The 22,448-nt window shown below is 52.7% G+C and overlaps 9 protein-coding genes across 9 annotated transcripts; 5 read left to right on the top strand and 4 right to left on the bottom strand.

The window, feature by feature from the left end:
• Positions 1 to 1,177: 1,177 nt before the first annotated feature.
• Positions 1,178 to 3,030, top strand: J4E78_007467 (uncharacterized protein; the record flags this gene model as incomplete). The annotated part of the gene is made up of 2 exons (XM_049368073.1): positions 1,178 to 1,856; positions 1,907 to 3,030. The coding sequence occupies 2 exons, from the start codon at positions 1,178 to 1,180 to the stop codon at positions 3,028 to 3,030; spliced, it is 1,803 nt and encodes a 600-aa protein (XP_049220394.1).
• A 281-nt stretch (positions 3,031 to 3,311) lies between these two features.
• On the bottom strand, positions 3,312 to 4,571 carry J4E78_007466 (uncharacterized protein; the record flags this gene model as incomplete). Its single annotated transcript, XM_049368072.1, has 1 exon — positions 3,312 to 4,571. One exon carries the CDS (start codon positions 4,569 to 4,571, stop codon positions 3,312 to 3,314), a length of 1,260 nt encoding a protein of 419 aa, XP_049220393.1.
• A 654-nt stretch (positions 4,572 to 5,225) lies between these two features.
• Positions 5,226 to 7,655, bottom strand: J4E78_007465 (uncharacterized protein; the record flags this gene model as incomplete). The annotated part of the gene is made up of 1 exon (XM_049368071.1): positions 5,226 to 7,655. The coding sequence occupies one exon, from the start codon at positions 7,653 to 7,655 to the stop codon at positions 5,226 to 5,228; it is 2,430 nt and encodes an 809-aa protein (XP_049220392.1).
• A 1,648-nt stretch (positions 7,656 to 9,303) lies between these two features.
• On the top strand, positions 9,304 to 11,101 carry J4E78_007464 (uncharacterized protein; the record flags this gene model as incomplete). The annotated part of the gene is made up of 2 exons (XM_049368070.1): positions 9,304 to 9,325; positions 9,399 to 11,101. The coding sequence occupies 2 exons, from the start codon at positions 9,304 to 9,306 to the stop codon at positions 11,099 to 11,101; spliced, it is 1,725 nt and encodes a 574-aa protein (XP_049220391.1).
• An 869-nt stretch (positions 11,102 to 11,970) lies between these two features.
• J4E78_007463 (uncharacterized protein) lies at positions 11,971 to 12,808 on the top strand (the record flags this gene model as incomplete). Its single annotated transcript, XM_049368069.1, has 3 exons — positions 11,971 to 12,133; positions 12,233 to 12,528; positions 12,587 to 12,808. The coding sequence occupies 3 exons, from the start codon at positions 11,971 to 11,973 to the stop codon at positions 12,806 to 12,808; spliced, it is 681 nt and encodes a 226-aa protein (XP_049220390.1).
• A 936-nt stretch (positions 12,809 to 13,744) lies between these two features.
• J4E78_007462 (uncharacterized protein) lies at positions 13,745 to 14,566 on the top strand (the record flags this gene model as incomplete). The annotated part of the gene is made up of 1 exon (XM_049368068.1): positions 13,745 to 14,566. One exon carries the CDS (start codon positions 13,745 to 13,747, stop codon positions 14,564 to 14,566), a length of 822 nt encoding a protein of 273 aa, XP_049220389.1.
• A 533-nt stretch (positions 14,567 to 15,099) lies between these two features.
• Positions 15,100 to 16,248, bottom strand: J4E78_007461 (uncharacterized protein; the record flags this gene model as incomplete). Its single annotated transcript, XM_049368067.1, has 1 exon — positions 15,100 to 16,248. One exon carries the CDS (start codon positions 16,246 to 16,248, stop codon positions 15,100 to 15,102), a length of 1,149 nt encoding a protein of 382 aa, XP_049220388.1.
• Positions 16,249 to 17,752: 1,504 nt separating this feature from the next.
• Positions 17,753 to 19,021, top strand: J4E78_007460 (uncharacterized protein; the record flags this gene model as incomplete). The annotated part of the gene is made up of 2 exons (XM_049368066.1): positions 17,753 to 18,824; positions 18,939 to 19,021. 2 exons carry the CDS (start codon positions 17,753 to 17,755, stop codon positions 19,019 to 19,021), a joined length of 1,155 nt encoding a protein of 384 aa, XP_049220387.1.
• A 724-nt stretch (positions 19,022 to 19,745) lies between these two features.
• On the bottom strand, positions 19,746 to 21,098 carry J4E78_007459 (uncharacterized protein; the record flags this gene model as incomplete). The annotated part of the gene is made up of 1 exon (XM_049368065.1): positions 19,746 to 21,098. One exon carries the CDS (start codon positions 21,096 to 21,098, stop codon positions 19,746 to 19,748), a length of 1,353 nt encoding a protein of 450 aa, XP_049220386.1.
• Between the last annotated feature and the right edge of the window lie 1,350 nt (positions 21,099 to 22,448).

Raw genomic sequence — 22,448 nt, 5'->3', positions numbered from 1 at the left:
CCGTCCCTGTCAATGTTCTCTTGTCAGATCCACACATGTTTCTGCACAAACACTGACTTGTCAGATTCCCTGGCTCAAAGCAATTACTGTCGGTGACATGATCACCGAGGTAACCATCATGGCCTTGCCGATAATAGGCTTCCACTCGTCTCTCATGTCGATCAAAAGTAAATTCATCGTTGTGATGGCCTTTTTTACGAGGATACCGTACGTATGAACCCCGGATCGAGCTGGCAACGACACTTACACCTTTTAGAAACGTTGTCTTTGCTCTTATGCACTTCCTTGCATATGCCAAATTCGTAGAGAGCCGTGAATCAGCCATTCGCATCGTCCCGACCGTCGCCTGGCAAAGCGTTCTTCTTTCTTTCAACCTCATATCCGCAACAACTCCACTCCTCAAAGGGTTCACCCAAGGATTCATGACACAAGGAGTATCCCTAGGATACTTACGTGAGGGAACAACAGGCGGAGGTAGTGGGATGTCAGGCGGCAGTTATGAACTCAAGTCCCTGACGAAGAGTACTCGATCGAAGTCGAAATTCTCGTCGCTGAAGCTGACGCCGTCGGATGCATATGCCACCACAACAGTCGAGGGGAACTCCGAAGAGGATACTCTCCCACCCTCAAGACTAGACCGCTTAAGGGGTCAGGAGAGCTCCAGAAAATCGACCCTCCCACCCTCAAGGATGGACTGCATGAGAGGTCAGCGAGCGGAGCGTGCATCTATTGCTAGTCAAGAGTCGCAAAAGATCATGATCAAACAAGAATGGCAGATTTCGGCGGCGTAGACCGTAGAAGCATCTTTTCTGAGCATGTGGTGTTGTGTGCCATGGGCTTGTACCATAGCGTCCATTCCAGTTTATATGCAGGTGCCGAATTCGTTCTTTCCTCGCGCGACAAGGATTTTGCGATGCGCTTACCTAAGCCGCCGGGATTACCCCGCCAAGTGGCGACGCAACATTAAACTCCGACATCTCCAGGCAGGCGACCACCCACACCACCCATTATCTCTTCACCAATCAGATGGCACCACTAATCTTTGGGACGGCACATTTCTGGCTCCGGGCGCTAACAACGGTCCTGAGATAGCGATAATGGCGTACCCATTCTTCGTCGTTCCCAAAATATCTTCTTCGCTACAGAGCGACTCGTCATCTGCACCTCTTCCATTCTCATGAGACTCGACCGCGGAAGATACGATGTCACATCTTTGCCATCAAGCGTTCTCGCGAATGCAATAGCATCTGACGATGGATATGAGCTCAAGAAAAAGAAAATATGGTCGCGTGACCTGCATGTCGACACCCAGGCGAACACCACATCTTCTGATCTCGACGAAGTCGAACAAGACAAGCCTACGAGCCAACCAGTATCATGGAGCGAATTACCACGCAAAGACCAGCTCTTCGTCCTGATGCTTGCTCGTCTTTCCGAACCTTTGACTCAGACCTCGCTGGGCGCATATCTCTACTACCAGCTCCAATCCTTCGATCCATCACTCCCAGAGTCGACCATCTCGTACCAAGCTGGCATAATCGGCGCAGCGTTCCCAGCGACTCAGTTCATGACCGCCATGCTATGGGGACGCTTCTCGGATGCAGAGTACGGTGGCCGAAAGAGAACGATATATCTTGGGCTGCTTGGCACAATGCTTAGCATCATTGGCTTTGGCTTCTCACGCAGTTTCGCCATGGCAGTAGCCTTTAGATGTCTTGGTGGTATACTGAACGGTAATGTTGGTGTGATGAGGACTATGATCAGTGAGATCATCAAGGAAAAGAAGTACCAGAGTAGAGCCTTCCTGATCTTACCTATGATCTTCAACGTCGGTGTCTTGGTCGGGCCTATAATGGGTGAGTATCATTGAGCGGTCTACATAAGAGAACGTACTGACAGCAAGCAGGTGGTGTACTCGCAGACCCCTTTGCCAGCTACCCTTCTCTATTTGGGCCCAACTCCACTTTCGGTGGCAAAGACGGCGTACAGTGGATGAAGCGATACCCTTACGCCCTACCCAATCTCACGAGCGCCGTGTTCCTATGCTTGTCATCTTTCGCTGTTCTCTTCTTCCTTGAAGAGACAGGTGAACTTTGCAAACACCGGCCCGACCCAGGTCTCCGCGTTGGCCGATGGATACGTCGAACGATCTTTCGACAGAACATCGCATCTGAAGATGGGTACAACGTTGTACCGGAGGATGACTTTGAGCTACAACCCACACCAACATCGGTGCATGCACCATCATCTGCTAGTCTTGACAAGCCGAGGATTTTCGTCAGACAGCAGCTACCCTTCCGTCGTATCTGGACTCGCAACTTAGTCACAACACTCTGCGCGCACGGCGTTCTTGCTATGCACGTAGGTACCTTCAACGGTCTCTGGACTATCCATCTTTCCACGCCTCGCTTCGACCGTAGTCACCCATATCCCCCGGGTTTCACGCCTCACGGCCTGTTCTTTACCGGCGGTCTAGCCATGCCTCCAGCGCGTATCGGTATCGCACTTGCCATCATCGGTGTCATCGGCATACCCTTGCAACTCTTCGTTTACCCACGAGTTGCGCATCGTCTAGGTACCGTTGGTTGTTACCGCATCTTCCTCGCTCTCTTTCCAGTGATGTACACTACAGCTCCGTTCTTGAGTCTGGTTCCCAGCTGGACGTCCCCACCCGACGGTGTCAGCGGTCCGTGGATATGGATCGCTATTACATGTGCTTTGTTCATACAAGTCCTCGCTCGCACTTTCGCTCTGCCATGTACGGCTATACTTATCAACAACGTCAGTCCGCATCCATCGGTCTTGGGTACCGTTCATGGTATTGGCCAGTCGGTGTCCAGTCTTACTCGGACCGTGGGGCCAATACTCTTCTCCTGGGTATTCGGCAGGGGGCTGAATATGGGAATGATCGGACTGGCCTGGTGGTGTATGGCTGCTGTAGCTATAGCTGGATGGGTGCTTGCACAGGGCGTAAAAGAAGGGAATGGACATGAACTACTGCTTGAGGGGGAGAAGGAAGAGTATGACTAGAGGCATAGACGTGAAGACATCTAGATGTATCATTTCTGGTGCAAGATTCGATTACCACCTGGCAGCTACTATCTCGTCAAGCTTCCTGTTCTTCATGCTTATCACTACTCATCATGCCTACGTTGCTTTCCACAAGCTGTCACTTGCAACGCATGGCCGCCTCGTATCCCCCTCGGTCCCTTGTTGACAGCGTCTCTAGTGCAAATCATACTCTTGTATACATCTCAGTTCACTATCGCTAATCTCCAAGAGACCTCCCCCACCATCATAGTCCCCAACCCTCATCCCGCCTCCTCTCCAAACCCCTCATTAACCCCCTCCTCATCAGCAAACAACCCAAACACCTTCTCAATCCTCTCCTTCGTATCCTTCGCAACCCCAACCACCTCACCCCCCAAAACCTCCATAAAAACATTCAACTTCCCCCTCCAATCCGCCACATCATCGCTCTCAAAGTCAATGTCTGGATGAAACCACTTTGCCTCCGCGGCATCGATGACCCACTTTAGCGACCTATTAAGATAAACCAGATCAGATCCACAAATTCCCTTTTGTTTCTTCAGTAAGCAGGTTTGTAGCGCTTTCATCTCATCCGAGAAGAACTGCTTGAAATGTGGGTTACAGAACGCGGAGACGAGGGCGGCGGAATTGGTGATTTTTGAGGCGGAGAAGGAGCCCATGCCTAGTTCGACGTCGGGTTTAGATGCGGATTTGGGGGGTAGAGAGGGAGAGGGTGTTTTTAAGCGCGGTTTGGAAGGGAGTTTGGCTATTATTGTCGCCTTTTCGGTTGGTAGGGGTTTGGATGGTAGGTAGCCTAAGCCTGAGAAGAGGGGTGGGTTGACCGCGGCGATGGGGGCCGTGGTCACGGGATGTGGCGGCTGCGAGGGTGGTGGTGCGGGTGTGGGAGTTGTGACAACTGTGGGCGCGGCGGCGACATGGCTTTCATACTCGTCGGAAGCATCGATCATGTCGACCTCTGGCGAGGACATTCCGCTGTTGTCTGCGCTTGAGCTGCTTGTAGCAGCATTGAATGCCGCCACGCTGGGCTGTGATGCCAGTGAACTGGCGAGCGTACTCGCACTGAAGGACGACGCGGTGCTCCAAGACCCAGCCAAACTTCCAGTAGTATCACTACTTGGAGACGACGAGGGCGACGACGCGGCAGAGGCAGGCGGACTACCAAACACCCCACCGCTCGCCTCAAACGCGGCCAGTTGGTCCATAGTATCGTATTCGCACTCCATCTCATCCTCTTCCGCATCCCTCAACTTTTCTTGTTGCTGCTCCACAAAGCCGTGTGCTATGGACCGCCAGGTGGACTTATGTCGCGCGAAGCGAATGTCGAAGTGTTTGTGCATCGAGCTTGAGCTGGTAAGGGGAGGGGGGTGGACGTCTATTCGGCGAGGTGTCTTATCGCGCTTCTTCGTCGTTCGGACAGCTGGATGTGGCTCGCGATGGGTATGAACAGACAGGTAGGTGATGTGTGTCTTGGAGACGCGGGAGTTGAGGGTGCGGTCGTTGGGGCTGCACTTATCGGCCATATCGGCGGTAGTGTTGATGGAGGTATCTTGCTTGTCAATGACGGTGGCAGAGATTGGGCGGTATGATGAGTGTTCGCGAGAGATCTGGTATAGAAACGATCGTGCTTGTGAGTAGAAGACAGCAAGTCTGTCCAGCTGGGGCTATCGCGAGATGGGAACGCGGAGGTGACTGAGGATCGCTAGTGTGGGTCCTTAGCTTCCTCAATGCTGCGTGACCAGCGGCAGCGAAAGGTCGCAAAATTCGAAGTGAATGGAGGTGAAAGGGGAGCCAGAGTTCATGGACAAGCTGGCCGATATTGCGAGCACACGCCTTGTCACTGAATCAACAATTGATGGAGCGCTACACATTGTGCACAACGAATACTATGTCTTAGAACATATACAACACTTGTTGAGAAGAGCTGGAGTAGGGAGGGCGTTGTGGAAGTACCTCTTCAAAGCCTGATTTTGCGATCCATATGATATGCAACCAACTTATTTCCACTAAGCGTTTGGAATATTGATATGTTTATACTATCAGAAGACTATCTATCTACCTCCACACCCCCATCAATCCAATGACAGAGACTCGCCCTTGAGCCCTTCTCCCAGACACCATCCACATACTACCGCACTATACTTACCTCTATACCTACCTCATACCGATACTAACCCCTACCCAGCATGACCAAACCTCTTCCTCGGATCGTAACGCTCAATCTCTTCACGAGCACTCCGACTCGCCTTCGGCTTCGCTCTCGCTTTCGTCACTTTGTCATCTTCCATCTTTTTCTCTGGATTCTTTGGCTCTGCTTTCAATCTACTGGGATTCTCTTTCGCAGCGGCTGGTTGTTCGTGTGCCTGGATAGCATTCTCGCCGACAGATCGCGCGGCAAACACTTGTTCCCGTCGCCGTGCTTCGAGCTCGCGTGCTTGTGTATACTCATCGACCGGCTTGGCTGGCTCAACTGGCTTGCGTACCTTCGTCGGATGTGTGCTGCTACTCCTCTCTTGTGAGTCTCCGCGACGGCGGCGGCGGCGTTGCCTGTCCTTCTCCTCTTCTCGGCGACGAGACTCTTCTTCTTGAGCTCGCTTCTTCTCTTCGATCTCCAATCTCCGTTCGTTTTTTGCTTCACGCGCTCGCTGCATCTCAGCTTCTTCCTGCTGACGACGCTTTGCCACCTTTTCGCTGGTGATCTGCTCCGCCCGCTGTATCTCGGCTTCTTCCTGTTGACGATGCTTCTCTCGCTTTTCGTCGGTAATCTGCTTCGCTCGCTCCATTCGCCTGTCGTCTTCCTTCTTACGTGCAAGGACTGTCTCGTCCGAGTCACTTGAGCGTTGTGCTTGCTTCTCCGTTTCTTTCTGATTTGTTGCGTCAATCTTAGCAAGACCAACTGTTGGGCCTGCCTGGCGCGGCTGCGACTCTGTCATGTGGAGTCGGCGCCTCTCTTTGCATGAGCTCTCAGACGGTTGTCTGGCGCTGCTTCTTGCTCTAAAATCATTTTCATCGCGTTCGGCAACTGGAGATCGGCTTCGCCGTCTGGGCTCCCGATCTCTTCGTGAACTGCGGGAGGGGCGATCATCCTCGAAGTGATGTTGGCCTTCGCGGGGTCGACTTGGAGAGATAGACCGACCACAGTGTCGTTTCGCCTCCCCAGGAGCTTCGTTGCGTTGTGCGCATTCGATACTGGCAGTCGACGCGTCATTGTGCGCGACACTGCCATCTTTGTCTTGTACAAAACGGCCTGTCTTAGTATCCGTTCTGACAGGGGGAGGATCGGTGTGAGTGGCTGACGACTTGAAGCGCTTTAGCGGTCTGGTAATTACTTCAGGCTCGCATTGGTCGACAGACTTTCTCTTCTTGCTTATGTTAGAAGGCGATCGAGATAACGTGACTGAGTCTGTGTCATTCGACATTGTGGCGTCGTAAACAATGTACTCATCCGCAAATCTCTCGCCGCCAAACACCATCACGGTCCCCTCATTGCTTCCAATGACGGCAGACCCCTCTTTTTGTCCCTCCGTAGAGTCCCGCTCGCTTGTCTCCGAGCTCCTTCTCTTCTGTTGCTTTTGTTCCTGACCACTATCCCTGTCCGCGTCTTGCTTTTTGATTTCTTTGGGGATGAGTTGAACGTAGCCGTAATCTTCAATGGACGGTGGATCGGACTTCTCACTCGGTATGCAAGTTTCGACAGTACGAATGCGCTGAGGTGTGCTCCCATTGGCATTGGCGTCGTGTTGTTTAAGTGAGGGCGGCGTTGGCGGCGGCGTAAGACTTGAAGCTGCGCTGAAGGTGTACTCTCTTGCTTTTACGTCAACCCCAGCCTCTGTCTCTGGAGTCCCGCTATTCGAGAACTGCGTGGGATGGGTGATAGTGGAGCGCGGCTCGATCTCTTCGCCGTAGATGTTGGGTAGGGAAAGGCCATCAACATTCGCGTTGGCCGCGTTGCCTTGGTGATCAAACTGAACACTGGTGTCGAGCTGCTTTGAGTGTACGATGTAGTCGTCTCTTGTTTCCGACCAGACCTTGTATCCTGCCGACAGAGCTGCGTCGCGCTGTTTGTTAACTAACAGCGATGCCTTGACCTTTGATTTTAGAAGATCCTTCTTGCATTGCGCTATATCCTTGGTCTGGAACGATGAGGTGACATAGTTTGCACGCCTATCGGAAACGTCTGGAGCGGGGAATGGTGCGCTCTGAACGACGTCGTGCGCTGATGGTCCCGGCTTGTAGCGACCAAGTGCAGCAGATCCAATTTTGCTGACGAGCTCCTGGTGTGTGGGCTCGCGATCGTAAATCTTGCGGAAACCATCGGCATTGCTTGGTGGAAGTGTTTGTATACCAGCACTGCGGTACAGGACGTGTCCTTGAGTAGTCACCTCGGCTGTTGATGGGACCGCCTTATGTTCCGACGACCCAGACTTGCCGTGGTTAATCGATGATGTAGCAGCAATAGAAACCCTGCTTCCTGGTAGAGTTGCTGCGCTGGTAAGCGTATTGCAGGAAGTTGTCTCGGCTGCGACGGCGCCGATATCTGAAGTGGTGTTGACATGTTCCAGAACCTGCTGCAGGCGTGCGTCGGCGGCGGGTGCTCGTTCAGTCATGACTGGTGATCTGGATACCGCGGACACGTGAGGATAGTTGTCTGTGGACGTTGACAAGTGATGTCGCAATATGTGGTAATGCAAGTCGGTGGAAGGTGCAAACGTAGGATCAGGGTCCAGCTGGACGATAGCAGCTAGCGCGGAACCAAGTCGAAAATTGCGTGCGTCAAACACCTCGTGAATTCGACGTATCAACAAAAGTGAATACATGTTTCCCAAATAAGAATGTGTCTGAACCCTTACCCCATCCATTGTTACATTGTTTCGATGACATTATGTGAATAATTCCTCGTCCAAATCGGCATCCATATCCGCGAAAAGAGAACAAGACGTGTACTTTTCTGCGCAGTGTCCTAGCTCCTATCGTAGCATATCCGCGATTATGGGTACAGGACCATGCTCAAGTAGTCGCTCCAGTACGGTGCATTGGTGGTGAAATGGCTAAGCTGTAGCGGTCAATAGATCGCTCTTTCGATATCAAAGTCCTCATCACAAAGCCACCCCGTAGACTTTGTAGGGCTGGAGTCGCCAGTATGTGCCTCTTCCGAGACCTCTCCGAGGTTCAAGTCTTGCGAATGAATTATGCATGGCGTGGGTCATACCAGCCAGGGAACGATCTGGTATGTGTACTCTGTGTTGAACGGACGCGGTGGCGAAAGGCAGATGAAACCGATGAGGGTTAGAGGAGGTTAGGCGGTCCTGGTGTTGTGAAGCGCTTGTGCTCCATTGCTTTGTTTTTCTGCCTTCGTTTTTGTTCTCACCCTCGTGTTTGATAGACACTGTGTATTGGGTGAGTACGTGTTCCTGCTTCGGCACTCACGTAGAGTTCCCGTGATTAGTGATGACAAGATAGATAGCCGTTGCCGTCAAGCTGTCAATGGTCGGAGGAAAGCACTTCTGCGTTGGTAAGCGGAGTCTGAGTTTTGACAATTTGTGCATCCATCCAAAGGTTGAAGCTTCCATTGTGCCGAGGATCGCTTCCCCATCTCTGCGGGGTGGATATCGATCTCAATGTAGCATGACTTGCGAGATGCACGTATGCTGCTTGGCCAAAAGACGCGTAGGCGTGTCGTAATTCCAGGACAATCGAAGATGCCAAGTTCGCGAACCGTTGACAAGCCTCGATCGCAAGGCGACTAGCAAGCGACGTTAGTTATAGCGCTGAGCTTGGAAATGTCGATGGGCTGCGGTCATCGCTCGGTCGGCTGTGCTGCGGGCCGTGGTGAAACGTTGCTGCGGTGCATTGCGCAAGCATCGTCAACATGCCACAAGCCTACTTGGCGTCATGAACAGAGAGGGTCGACTCTTACGAACGTCCAATGGCAGGTGGGATGGTCAAAGGTACGATATACGAACGAACAAGTGAAAATGAGAGCAGCACGTGGATGCGCGAAGAACGGTTCGCGCGAGGCTGACTTGACCAAGAATAGCGGATAAGCGGGGCAGATCAGCGTCATTGGGCAGCGGCTCCCGGCGCAGTTGCAGGGATGTGCGTACAGCCTCATGGGAGACGCGTATCCGGTCGACCAGCCATAACATGTCCACGCCGCCGCCGCACATCCACTAACCTGCCAGCTCATCGTTCGTTCCAGGCACCTGGTCGCATCACAAACCACACGCAGTATCTAGACGGGTATAACATGACGCAATGTTAGACGAGAACCTCCCCAGTACGTGTTCCCAGCCCAGCCATCCGGGCCAATCGCCATATCAATAGCGGTAGTGGTACTAACCACTCTCTAGCCTTCTTTCTCAAGGCCTCGACCGACAAACTCAAGCACCACGAATCCTTCTACTTCACCCAGAACGGCTCCGAGCCCGAGGCGCAATATGCCCTCCACCACGTCGACCCAGCCTCCAACGATGCGAAGAACACATACGCCGTAGCCCTGTTCGACTCACGCAACCCCGAGGTCCTATACGGCGAAGTGCTTGCGAAGCCGGGATGGTCGCACCCAACATTGTCCCAGGAGGAGATTCGCAGGAATGGCGGAGTGCCGCCCCCGCCCCAGCCCATCTACCCCACCGAATTCGCTATTCAACTCTACAACCCCGACTCGCGCGTTGTCGTTAAGCACTCGACAGCGAAGTGGAGCAGCACCGTTAGCTGGGAGTTCAGCATACCCCAGGTCACCTTCAGGACCCCGAGCAACTCTACCCTCGATCGTAGCCTTGCGGACCCCGGCAGCGATGCGAACACGCCCAAAGTCAACTTTGCCTGGCGGAAGGAGGGCAGGCTGGGCAAGGACATGACATGCTACATGACGGGCAAATCGACCGATCCCACCGGCAAGAAGGTCAAGAAGAGCAAGGAGCCCGATATTGCCGTTGCCCTGTTCTCTGGCCTGAAGGAGCTTACGATCATGGAGTCCAACCTCTACCGCGTCGAGATTGAGGACTACAAGGGGCTGGAGGTAGCTTTGCTCATCGGGGCCGCTGTAATACGCGATCTGTTTTTCAGCGATCTAAACGACCAGTTCCACATCAACGCCAACATCCGAAAGAACAGCGCGGGAGTGCGCGCGAGGAAGGGCTCATCGCCACTCGAAGGCCCGAACATCACAGCACCAGTCATGACACCACAGCCCCCTCCACCGCCAGCCTACACCCCTTCATCGTCGCAATACCCACCGGAGAAGGTTGCCCTTCAGCCTGCTGGCGGTGCTGGCGCGAACGCACAAGTACCTCCACCTTCATATACCAGCAACAACAACGCCGCCAAGCGCTCTTCGCTTCCTCCGCTAGCTACGAACCAGACTCGTCCCAGCCAGCCTCCACAACCCGTTCAGCCTCAGCGACCTCTTCAACAGCAGCGCCCGCCTCAACCGCAGCGCCCAACACAACAACGGCAGCCGGGGCCGAGATTAGATCCACGAGCGCAGTGGGAGCTTGACGCCGAGACTGCGCGACTGAAGGCACAAGTGGAGGCCGAGGCACGCGAGCAGAAGCGACAGGAAGAAGCAAACCGAAAAGCTCGGCGCAGGCAGGAAGAGGAACAAGAGCGCAAGACGCTCCAGTTCCTCGAGCAGGAGCGAAAGCAGAAGGAACGAGAAGAGAAAGAGCGACGCCGGAAGCAGGCTGAAATCGACAAGGAGACAGAACGTTTGAAGAAGCAGTTTGGCGATCAGTCCAACCTTCTCCAGCGCCCATCTCCACAGCCTCAGCGACACTCCTCACCCCTCGTACAGGGTGGATGGCAGAACCAGCGACCGAGTCCCGCACCCCGCCCTGCGCCCGTTCCCGCACAACCCCCGCGCATGCAGCAACCGCAAGGTGTATACCTGCAAGCACCTGTACAACATCGGCCCGCTGCTAGTCAGAGCAGCTTCTTCAGCAATGGACTACCCAAGCCGGTTGCCAAGGCTAAGAAGAGCTTCTGGGGCTTGAGAACACAGAGTGAGAGCAATGCTGAGAAGATCAAGAAGAAGAAAAGTAGTATGTTTTGATGAATGGTTCTTTGGCGCTTGGGTCAGGGCATTGGGTATGGCATTGGGTATGGAGTTTTTGATTAGTGAGTCTTTATGATACCAGACTTTGCAATACAGTCATGTTTATATCAAGCTTCTTGTTGCTTGTGCGTGGTCGTGTTGATCTGCGGTACCTAGATGCCATGCAACGATTCGGTCTTTACCTCATTCGTGCTAGCGTTCCCGCGACTTCTACATCCACCTGGGAAGCTCTGGAACCACTACACTCAACGTCCAACATCAGCTTCCCGCTTCTTAAATCTTACATCAACTACATTGACCCCAAAGTTCAGCCATGAGAGGCGTGCCATCATCTCCCCTCCACTTTCCGTTCAGCTTGACATGTTCGCGAAGCCGTCCAACCCCGCCAAGACATAAACTTGCTCACTTGAGCACATTATCCTGGGGTCCGTATGCAGGGTCGCAGCTATAGCTCGCGCCACAACATGTTCGCTACAACCATGAGTGGATGGGTGCACACCGGTTCCAGACTCCTCGACCAAAATTATCACGTTTGATTGGGTCTTACGTCTTTCCCAATGCCGTGGTCGCGGTTAGGCGAGGAAAGGCTTCTTCGTGCTTGCTTGGCAGCGGAACAGAGGCATCTGATTTCCGCTAGCACGACAGGCATGTGGGTAGAATTGCATGCGGAGACTCGCAGAGGAAGGTGTACTGGGAGTTGGGGTGGGTATAAAGGGTTTGGCGGCTGCATGTCAGATGCTGTACGCTGGTTGAGAGAACGGATTCCTTTCACATTCTACATCTTTCTGCTTTCGCATCTCCTCGTCCCTCCCTACTCCTACGACTGAACCTACTTGTAGCATCAACTTCTTGTTGTTACAGCGACCATGTTGTCAACCACCCTCCTCACAGTCGCCGCCTTCGCCGCGGGCGCAAACGCTCACTTCCGTCTCCTCGCACCCACATGGCGCGGTAGCTCCTTTGAGGAACCAGCTAGCCAATGGATCTATCCCTGCGCCAATGTGAATGAAACAACGGACATGGCGAACCGTACGGCATCCCATTCCTCCCTTCTCATTCCCAACAAACTCCAAAGCCCCCAAATACGCCCCTACTCATCCCAACCCCCCCTTCTAACCTTTTTAACAGGCACTCTCTGGCCCCCCACCGGCGGCGCCACAATCATAAACGGATCGCACACCTCAGCCCTCACCTCCGTGAACCTAGCCCTCGGCAGCAACGCCACAAACTTCAACATCACCCTCTTGGAAATGTTCAACCAAACCGGCGCCGGCCTGTTCTGCATGAAGGAAACCGGGAAAGCGAATCTAGAAGAAGGGTTTAAGGCGGCGGGGTATAGTGGGCTGGATGATGAGCGGATTAATGGGTTGATGGCTACCGTGCAGGTTATTCAGTTGGGGCATAGTGGGAGTGCTTTGTATAATGTGAGTTCTCCGAGCCTAGGTGGTTTTGGATGGGAGGGTCGAAGCTAACAGGTGACAGTGCGCGGATATCATGTTCAACGCTACGGCGGAGTTGCTGTCGGATGATCAGTGCCAGAATGGGACGGATGTTAGTGGTGTGGCGATTGCGAATGTGGGTTCTGCGACGGAAGAAGGTGGGGATGCGGCGGCGTCGCCTGCGCCGACTGGTGCGGCGGGTAGGCTTAGTCCTGTTGTTGGAAGTGGGATGGTTGCTGCGGTCTTGGCTTGGGCGTTGTTGTAGAATGCTGGCAGAGTTGTGGCTGTGGAGTGTTGATGGGCAGATGATGATACCTATGACCGCATTGCCAATGAATGTTATTCTTGCTGTTCAACTTGATTTTACCGTCTTCTTCTTCATGAGCCTCCTTCTCCATTCTCATCTTCTCCCTCATCCTCCCCCACCTCCTCACCTTCCTCATCCGGCAGCTCATATTCTTGCGGCACCTCATCCTTCTCTGGAGTTTCAGGCTGCTCCTCCTCTGAGCTAGACTCACCCTCTGTCATACCCGGATTACCGTCACGTGTCGATCTTTCGCATTGTGTACACGACTCAGCGTTCTCTTCGTTGGGCCAGCGGCATACTTCACATGTCCATTGGGGCATCTTGGTTATGATGCTCGGGTGATATGAGGTGGAGGTATGTTGGATGCCGTTAGTGAATGCGAGAGTGCACGCGTGTGGGTATCTTGATGATGTGGTCCATGCTAGGGAGCTGTTCACCCTGCTTGCACAATGCTCATTGTTAAGGTTGTGTGGGTACTGCGTGAATGCTTTGTCATTGTCACTACTGTACAAAGCGCTTGACGATAAGTGGGGATCAAAAGAATGGATCAACCTGGACGCGAATTTGGCCTCTGGCGGAAGAGCGCTCTTGGCAACCGAGTTTGTCTTTCTGACTCCAGAAAGATGGTCCCGTCTGGATATTTGGAATGGGAGTGAACGCCATCGGACCTCCGCATGGTCGCTAGCAGCCCAGAGAAGTGAAACTAAGTCATCTGACATCTGTGAATGTGCCAGTTGCTCTCATCACATAATACCGCTGACCTCCATCTCTTCTTCTTAAACACAAAGCAGCCTTTACAACTCTACACCCTCTGCCACGAAGCGGTACAACTCACCACTGAGCCTGAACATCACCCTTTTCGCCACGCATCAGCATCATTTCGAACACGTGACAATGTCAGAATCTGATGCTCAAGCCTTAAGTCGCATGAACGCATACGTAGTGCCGTCATACATACCAAAAGACGCACCAAGAGGCCCAGCTGCCATGCGAGTGACCCGTCCAACCCAAGACGAAGCTCATGACGAAATCAACGACTGGTTAGAGTCGGGGCTACAGTCGTACACAGAAGAGGGTCAGCGCATGCGTGATGCTGCGAACGGCGTCCATCTAACAAAACGTTCGACCGTGCTACCCAGCGCTACCGACTTGAATAGTAGACGTGAAGAGCCCGAACAAGCTTCACCGCCTCCTGCTTACCCTGAAGAGACTTCCGTTCCACTCAACGACGGTGGCGCGGATGTCCCAATCCGCTCACATGGGTCCAGGCAGTTTGGTGGAATCGTCCGTCACATCGCCGTCAGCGGTGACTACAACAACATCCACTTGAATACCGGTACGGGGCAGCAGAACATCGCTCATTACGACCATCGCAAGTATCGAGATGAAGAGAATGTTCAAGATTATCAGGTTGCTGTGAACGGCGGCGGCGAGGAAGGCTACGATGGTGCGAACGAGGACCGCAACGGCCACGGAAATAGTCAGGATAATACCCCAGGTTATCGTTCGCCAACAGGCGGCCGAGACGATCGATATTATCGGGGTGATGATCGCCAATATGATGGTTACGATGGAAGGTATAACGAGAGTCGTGGCCGTCGCAACACGCCTGCACGTGACAGCCGGGCTGGTGCGCGCTACGATGATGACGACGGATATGGAAGTTACGGAAGTTACTATAGCTATAGTGATGAGAGTGAGTACAGTGACTGGTAGGTCGAGGGTAGTGTGCGCATCTCGTCCAAAGAGACTGTAGCGTTGGTCGATGGCGGAAGAGCTGTCCGCCTGCACGATACGCGTAAAAGCTTTAGATGTGCCGGATAAGATTGGTCCATAGTGAGATAATTGGATCTGTAATTATTGTAATGCAACGCAGATTCCTCACAACATGTTGATACTTCTGCTTCTTCCACGTGATGTAGGTTAAGGAGGAAGAAGATCGGGAAGGCACGGTCGTGCGACGATGCCGAAGCAAAGGCCACCCCGCTTACGTAATATCGCGTCAAGCGTCATTCACCCGCCATGCATCGTCATCTGCCTCACCTCTTTCCATCTACAATTATCGCAATTTCATCTCCAAATGGCATGTCTACAATGCGTGATACCTACATGGATCCAGCATGCCACTATCTATACACATGGCACGCCCCGTGATCGTTGCTCTACCGCGACGGTCTGAAGACCAATGAACCACTTGTCTCCACCCACCTACCTGCATGAAGTCTAAATCCTCAGCGGATGCTGGCACTTCAGTCTGGTGCGGTCCGCCTTTCAGGCCTTCTCCGTTTATTACTGGAAGGCGATCCTTCGGAGCTACTTTTCCTCTTCTCTCCAGACCTTGCTTCACCGGCACTCGAAGTATCGGCCGCCTTCCTAGAATCGACAACTGATTTGGACGTTTTCGGCCGTGCTTTGAAGAAATAAGCAATCGACTTCTTGCCTCCGCGTGGCGAAACTCTGACAGGGGAATTGGGCTTGACTGTGTCTTTGTTATCGTTCGCATCTGGTACCTTTTCTGGTGGTCGCGAAAACTTGATACCATCCGAGGGCTTCCAAAGATTGACTTCTGGGCCATCGTCTTCTCTGGCTCTCGAATCTGGGTTGAGCCCCGAGTCTGACTTCAGCTTCTTGTTGGCGTCTTTCGACAGGTCTCTTGATGCATCAGTGTCTACAGAACTTTCCGTACGACCTGCCGAACTGGCCGAGCTCAACCGATCCGGACTGTCTTCGACAATAACCTGCTGCGGTAATGGATCCGCAGTAGTCAACGTACGCCAAGCTCTTATACGGCTGACGAGCTTGTGTTGATCGTCTCCGGTGGCCCTGCGGTTCACAGCATCTTTCTCCATGATGATACCGGTATCACAGCTCTGCAGATCGATAGACTCTACGAAGTCAGTGCAATTCTTGGGAATTCCGAGTTTGCGAGCTTGCTCATGAGCAGCTAGGTAGTCGGTTCTGGCGGCCTGCAAGCTTTTCTTGTCAAGTATCACGTCTCTGAGAAATCCCTTGTTGAACTCTTCCCTGATGCTGTTGGAGGACCTCGAACCATTTGACTTTTGTACGGCCTTGAGGTACCTGGCTCCTTCTCGATCGTAATTATGGCAATAGTTCTCGCATCGATCCCGGGCCCGGATAAGATCTTTATGACGACGTGAAAGTCTCGCTAGAGCACTGAGAACTTCACTACGCGGATCAACAAGTTTTCTCTTGTCAAAGGGCGTCTCTATTTCTGCTCGATGAGCACTAGGCCGGTCATTGCGCTGTTCCGGCCTCTCTTTCCCAACCTCCCGTTGGCTTATTCGGCCTGCCATCTCCTCCCGATTATCCTGGTTCTGGCGAGATAAGCTTCGGGTTCTTTGCCTCGGTAATGCTCGGGCTATCTTTCGTAGAGGCATATGTGCATCTGCCCACACTTGCTTGAACAACTTCTCTACGTCCAGCCAGCGAGCTTTCATTTCAAAATCATTACCGCTCCACTGACCCTCTATTAGCCTAATCGTTCCTTGGGCGCTATTCCGAGCCTCGAGTGCGCGTCGACAATGTGATTCCAAATCTCTGTACTCAGCCTGGTCCTCATCTTCAACTTGTCCTTCCCTTCTCAAATTGGCAAGGCGCCTTTCGATTCTAGCCACAGCTTCGGTGTGATCGACCTCTAATATCTTGGCTCGCTCATGTCGCTCCTGCCCTGCCAAGTAGGTCTTATGCCATATTTCAGCGAATTGAAGCGCGCGTTCTAGCGACGTTGCAAGCTCAGGTGACAATCGGATAGCCAATTTCGATTCTTCCCCCTCTTTGATCGGTATAATAGCGGCGGGTCTACTGGAAATGAGTCTCTCTGGGTCATAATCACCTTTTAGCTGCCAGGGGCTTGCCTCAGCTTGAAGTGGTGAGGCGTTGTCACCAGTTTGGGGTCTTCCAGCAGCGCTTGATGATGGTTCGCTACCTCTGGCTTTCGAACTCACACTCGTGTTGCTATCGCCTCCATATCTGAGACCTGCTCTCCGTGGGGTTGAAGCAGTTGGGTTGCGACGTACCCGCGATTCGTCACTATTGTAATAGTGATTGGTTATGTTATAGACGTTCATATTGCGTCTGGACCTGTATATATCGCCCTTTTCCCTCCTTCTGGCGGGATGGAAGTCGGCGGTTGAGTTTTTTTTTCGGCCATGACGCGAACTGGTCCTAGCCATGACTAACGTAACGTCTGTGTTTAATGATTGAGTGGCTGGGGCGATCTTTTCAGACACCTGAAGGCTTATTACGAGGGGCAGGTGTCAAGATGACAGTGGGGTGAGGCTTGCTAACATATTTACAGACAACACTTGACTTGCCGAACGAACAAAGGGCCGTTCCTTTGTTCAATTCTCCAAAATTGTCCACGTAGCCGGGACCACTAACAGAGCCATTGTTACAAGTTCAGTCATGACGATGCTTGGCTATGATGTACTAAACTGTTGACTTCAGGAAGTGGCTGCTTTCACGGTAGTCTGTGAATAGAGATGCCCCACGAAATACGGGTGCATCGAGATATGTGGTCTGCCATGGAGACCTCGGTCCATATCGCGATGTAATCTTACGTATCAATTGACATATTAAGCAGGGTCTTCTCATCGAGTTCATGTCGTCCTGCACGCGTACGCTAGCTGGATCTTTCACTGCCTGTCCGCTAGCGTGGAGCGAGCCTTTCGGGTCGTAAGTGGTCGTGCACCCACTCATAGACTCTGCACGCACCAACGCCCAAGATCAATTGCAAACTGCGAACGGAAGCTTCTCGGCGCGGACACTGCGTCTCCGGAGCGATGCTCAGTGGTAAGTAGATCACTTCGCTGTAAGCGGCTGTTGCTTTGTTCACATGCTGATGTCCGTGTTGGCGTAGACGAACCGCATCAGTCAGGAGCTATGGCTGACTCCGCTGGTTCTGGTATCTCGCATGTCGCGGATAGTCCCAAACGCGACGCCTTACGGCAGCCCGCACAGCCACGGCAGCAAGATCGCGAGGCACTGTCGACTCCGAACGAAACTCCATCGATCAGTTCATCACGCGACATTCCCGATTCGGCAAGGAAAACAGTAGGCGTCGTGGATTCCACCGGAGCTACTGGCGCGCGGCCTGCGGCTTCCACGAAATGGACGAACGACCAACTTTTCTACGACGACGAAGGCGGAGATATCGGGCTGCCATACGACGAAGATGCTGGTCTGATTCGCAGTGATCTCGTTAATACATATAGCGACAACGATACATTCGCGTATACGACTAACGACACGAAAGCTGCATATGGGGCAGCCACGAAGACGGAACCACGTTCCTACGTGGTGGAGGATTACATGTGGGAGGTCAACCCCCCAATGTCTGCACGAAATCGTCGAAACGTTCGCCCTGGGGACATCATCTTGGCACCCGACCCACAACAAGCATACAATCCACGAACCGCAAGTGGTGTACCGACACACGAAGGCCTGGTGTCTAACAAGCTTCGTCCCATGACCGTCATGAAAACTCACGAAGACGATGACAATTTACCAGAAACTGCGACTTGTCTACGCCATTATACGTACCAAAAGAAAGGTCCCTCTAATTTGGTGTCAGTATCTGAACTCAACAAGCTATTCAAATTACTCGAACGAGGTAGTTACGAGGAAACAAGTCTCACCGGAAACCGGCCTGTCTATGGATCGTTGTTCGATAGTACCATCGATCCTCAAGCTTACATCCATGGTGGCCAGTTGGTGCTAGTACGTCTGACAAACAAAGTTCGCATCATTGGCGAAATCAATATTCCCGATTGGGCGAGGCTAGACATCTTCTCCAAACAGCAAGGTGAGCGCTCAGTAGACGCAGTATATGCCCAATACCCAAAACTACGTGAGCAGGCTGAACAGAAGGTCCACGAGGCTTCCATTCGCGCTCGCGAGCTTCAGGGTGATCATCACAACACTCGAGCTGCTCAAAGCCGGGAGAGCATTGAAGGTATGAACAAAATACTCCACCAGAAAGCCATCAGCGACGGGCTATGTGTAAACTGTACTAACTCTTATCATTTAAAGATAACGGTCGATTGAATTATACGTCATCAACTGACAGGCACCGTCGCCATGATACTCGAAGCCGGTCTCCCTCCCCATATCGGCATCCGTCCAACCGCCCAGAGTACACAACACGCGTGAGATCGCCACGTCAAGATTCTCGCGACGACCACAACTGGGAGGCCAAGCAAGACAATCGTTATGAGAGCTCTCGTGAACGTTCGACCTACCATATCCAGGGACCTGCCGTCACTGATCCCTATGTTCAGTCGCAGGGAAACACCACACTCGCATCTAGACAAGGTACAACCAGCCGCCAGAGCCGTAGTCGAGATTCAGACCGTGTAGACCGGGACTTTGGATCGAGGCCACGGGACTCGCGAACTGAACGTGGGGATGGACGAGATCGGCGTTCGCGAAAGGAGAAGAGGCTCAAAGGTAGTCGTCGGCGTTAGGGAAATGGCTTGCAAGGAACACTGAAGCGGCCGCAAAGAGGCTTTGATGATAGGTACAACATGCTGACAATTTGATGGACACGATCTGACTAGTCAATTTTGATGCGAGATATGGGTGTTTCGTTGGTATACGCTCCACCATGTGGTGTTGGCGCGAAACATGGGGCTTTTCACGGGCATGTGGCTCACTGTTCAGCGAGTGTCTGAGCATCTTGTGTTTAACAGAGAATCTGGCAGATTTGCGATACATCATGATGAAAATGGGAACAATGAAGTTCATTGTCTGTACATCTGCGACGCAGCTAAGCCTACCGAGCCGTCTTTTTCTACCTAGTTATACCATCGTCCTTTGAGAAGTAGCTACCACTGCTACATCGATCAAGGTATCGCCCACGTGAACCAGGACCTTTCTAATCCCAAAAGCGCTCCACGATATCTTTAGGCAGTGCGCCAATCCTCTCCTTCGTCTCATACACCTTGATATCATCACTGCCCATCGCTACAAGCACCGCAGACTGATGCTCAGTATCCTCCCCGACGGTCTTCCGCAACAGCTGGAGTAGTGTCACAACCTTTTGCAACGCCTCTTGGTTGCCCTTCTCCCACTTCTCGAACCCCTTGAAGCTGTCTGACTTGCTCCCAGCTTGGGTGACTTCCTTTATCCGAATGTCCTTTTGTCTGTATGTTCCGTCAAAGTGCGCGTTATGCTTCCCGCCGAGGCAGCAAGTAGGGGTTCTGCCAAACCACATCTGATCGATTGGTCGCGAACTTGCATTGCTCTTCAGCTCCAGGATCTGGGATTGAGGCACCGCCTTACCCTGGACAAGGACAGTCGTCTTCTGTGGGCCTCTATGCTGGATGGTCTCAGCGTCACGCTCACCAGGGACAAAGGTAGGAAGAGTACTCGGTGGTGCATCGGGGTCTTGCGGCGACTCGATCGTGGGGTCGTATGCGTCGGCCTCATGGCGTACGACTATGGTGAGACTACCAAGCTTGTATTTGATGAAGCGATGGTGGCTTTTTGCGCCGTTAATCTCGGTGTCTGTGAGGGCGGTCTCGAAGTTACGACCGTAGGTGTTGCCAGCGGACCTGACTTTTGCGTTGCGTACTTTCCTTCCGACGAAGAGAGTGTTCTTCTCGAAGTCGAGATCGAGATGAAACGCTTGGAAGGAAGCATTTTTGACGCACTTCATCAGATTTAACATCGTGGTGCGGTTTATCACGATGTCTACGTCGTTAAAGCGAATGTCAGGGTTCATCGTTGCGATGGCCTGGAAAGCGGGCTCGTATTGTTGCTGCGGAGCGCGTTCCGCATGCTCGTCGCTGAAATGGTAGCCAGAGTCGGGCGCAATCTTGAGAGGAAAGTCTTTAGGGTTTGGCCTCTTGAACGCTGGCGGTAATCCAGGGACAGCGATCGTGGACATTGCTTCGTCCATGAAGCTGTAGCTGCAGAGAAGTGCGTACCCCTCAGCCGAGGAGACCTCGTCCGAGCTGGGATAGATATCCTCGTAGGTGCCCTGCCAGACGATCTTGTCTGCGTTGACGTTGGCGTACATGTGGGAGTGCCATTCTTCGCCCTTGGGCCTCGAGAATCTCTTGAGGTTCAAGTCTATGTACACGCGTTTGCCGCTAGTCCTATCTATATAGTGCGTTCCATGGATCGTTGATGTTGAGAACACAGGGTTTGATGAAGCTCGAGGTCGTCCAAAAACAGCTGGCCGGGCGGCTGTGTCCATCTCTTTGAGAAAAGCGCTTTGGTCCATCTCTCGGTTGGGGGTCGATCGAAGTATTTAGGCGAGCAGTGGGCTTACTTTCCAGAGTTTGAGTGCCCAGATAAATGAGAAGAAATCTTGTTGTATATAAAGACCACGAGCGAGGATTTAGCGCCTAGGCACCAGAAACGCTGAGTGTCCATCGAGTTGGCACGGACACATAGAGTGAATGTCAGACTCATTTGGACCCGATGAGGCTTTCTGCCTGAATTGGTTCGCGGGAAAGAGCGCAAGAGACCCGTAGTAATTATTTACAGATGACCAAGCGATTGCGAAGACTGTCATGGCTATACGTTAGCAAGCAATTAGACTTAACATCATTGCGAAGTGCTCGGAGATGTTGCACTGGACTCTTTGTGAGTGCTTGATGATCTTGCTGAGCTGGTATAGTTGCCGAAAACGTACCACCCCGCGTACCAACATCTCCGTACGAGTGGTGGCTCGCTCCGCGTTGATATCTTCCTGCGCTGGTGGTAGTTGAGCTAGCATGGTAATGATGATGATGGGTGTTGTAGATGATGATGCCATGTTTTGCGACATAGCTGTGGATTTGCTCGCCAGTTGGAACAGGCTGTTCAGATGCGGCTGACGTACGGTTCTCCATGCCGCATGTATACCCTGCCACTCGATGAAGTAAAACCCACGACGAATTTCCTCCAGTGTCGCATGTTCTAGACATGTAGCCAACAAGGGCTGGATACATGGCCCGATACAAACACACAATACTGCTCTTGATGTCTTTGTCCGCTCAATTCTCTTTGTCTATGTAAGCATAGTGACGCCACTTTGACACCAAATCTGCGAAGAAGCCTACGTCGGTTAGGCTTGCTCAGTCTGTTAAGCATGTAGTTGGAGATGTAACGGCTTTACATATCTTAACTATTGCATGGCGGAGTTGATGTTCCCAGGGCTGCATTCTGTGTCTGTGCATGGGACAACACCGCAACCACGTCGGCGCAGTAGATCCCCAAGTGCAGAGCTTCATCCATTTCGTGAGCGCGATGACCGTCATGGAGGCAGTCACCAGTCACGCTACCGACCTCGCACCTATAAGGACGAGCGTACCATACGTGCGCAAGGAGGGGACTGGCCAGACAGCCGTGATAGAGGGGAGCGTCACACGGTACGGGAGTCAAGATATGGCGAACGGAACCATCGATCTGACCGTGATACGGACCCTATGCCTCTTAACAGATACTATGCGGACAGTGAGGATCGTAGAAGCGATCGCCGGTATGATCCGCCGGATGATAGGGAACAAGGACGTGGCGCAGGCCTGGCACTTGGGGACATGGTACACAGATGGGTAGAGGCCGGGGAGGAAGAGGAGGAGGAGGAAGA

This window comes from Alternaria triticimaculans (genome assembly GCF_023758025.1).
Source record: "Alternaria triticimaculans strain BMP 0046 chromosome Unknown scaffold_11, whole genome shotgun sequence".
Lineage (NCBI taxonomy): Eukaryota > Fungi > Ascomycota > Dothideomycetes > Pleosporales > Pleosporaceae > Alternaria > Alternaria triticimaculans.
Note: the sequence above shows the minus strand (reverse complement) of the source record. Positions and strands in the feature narration are given on the sequence as shown.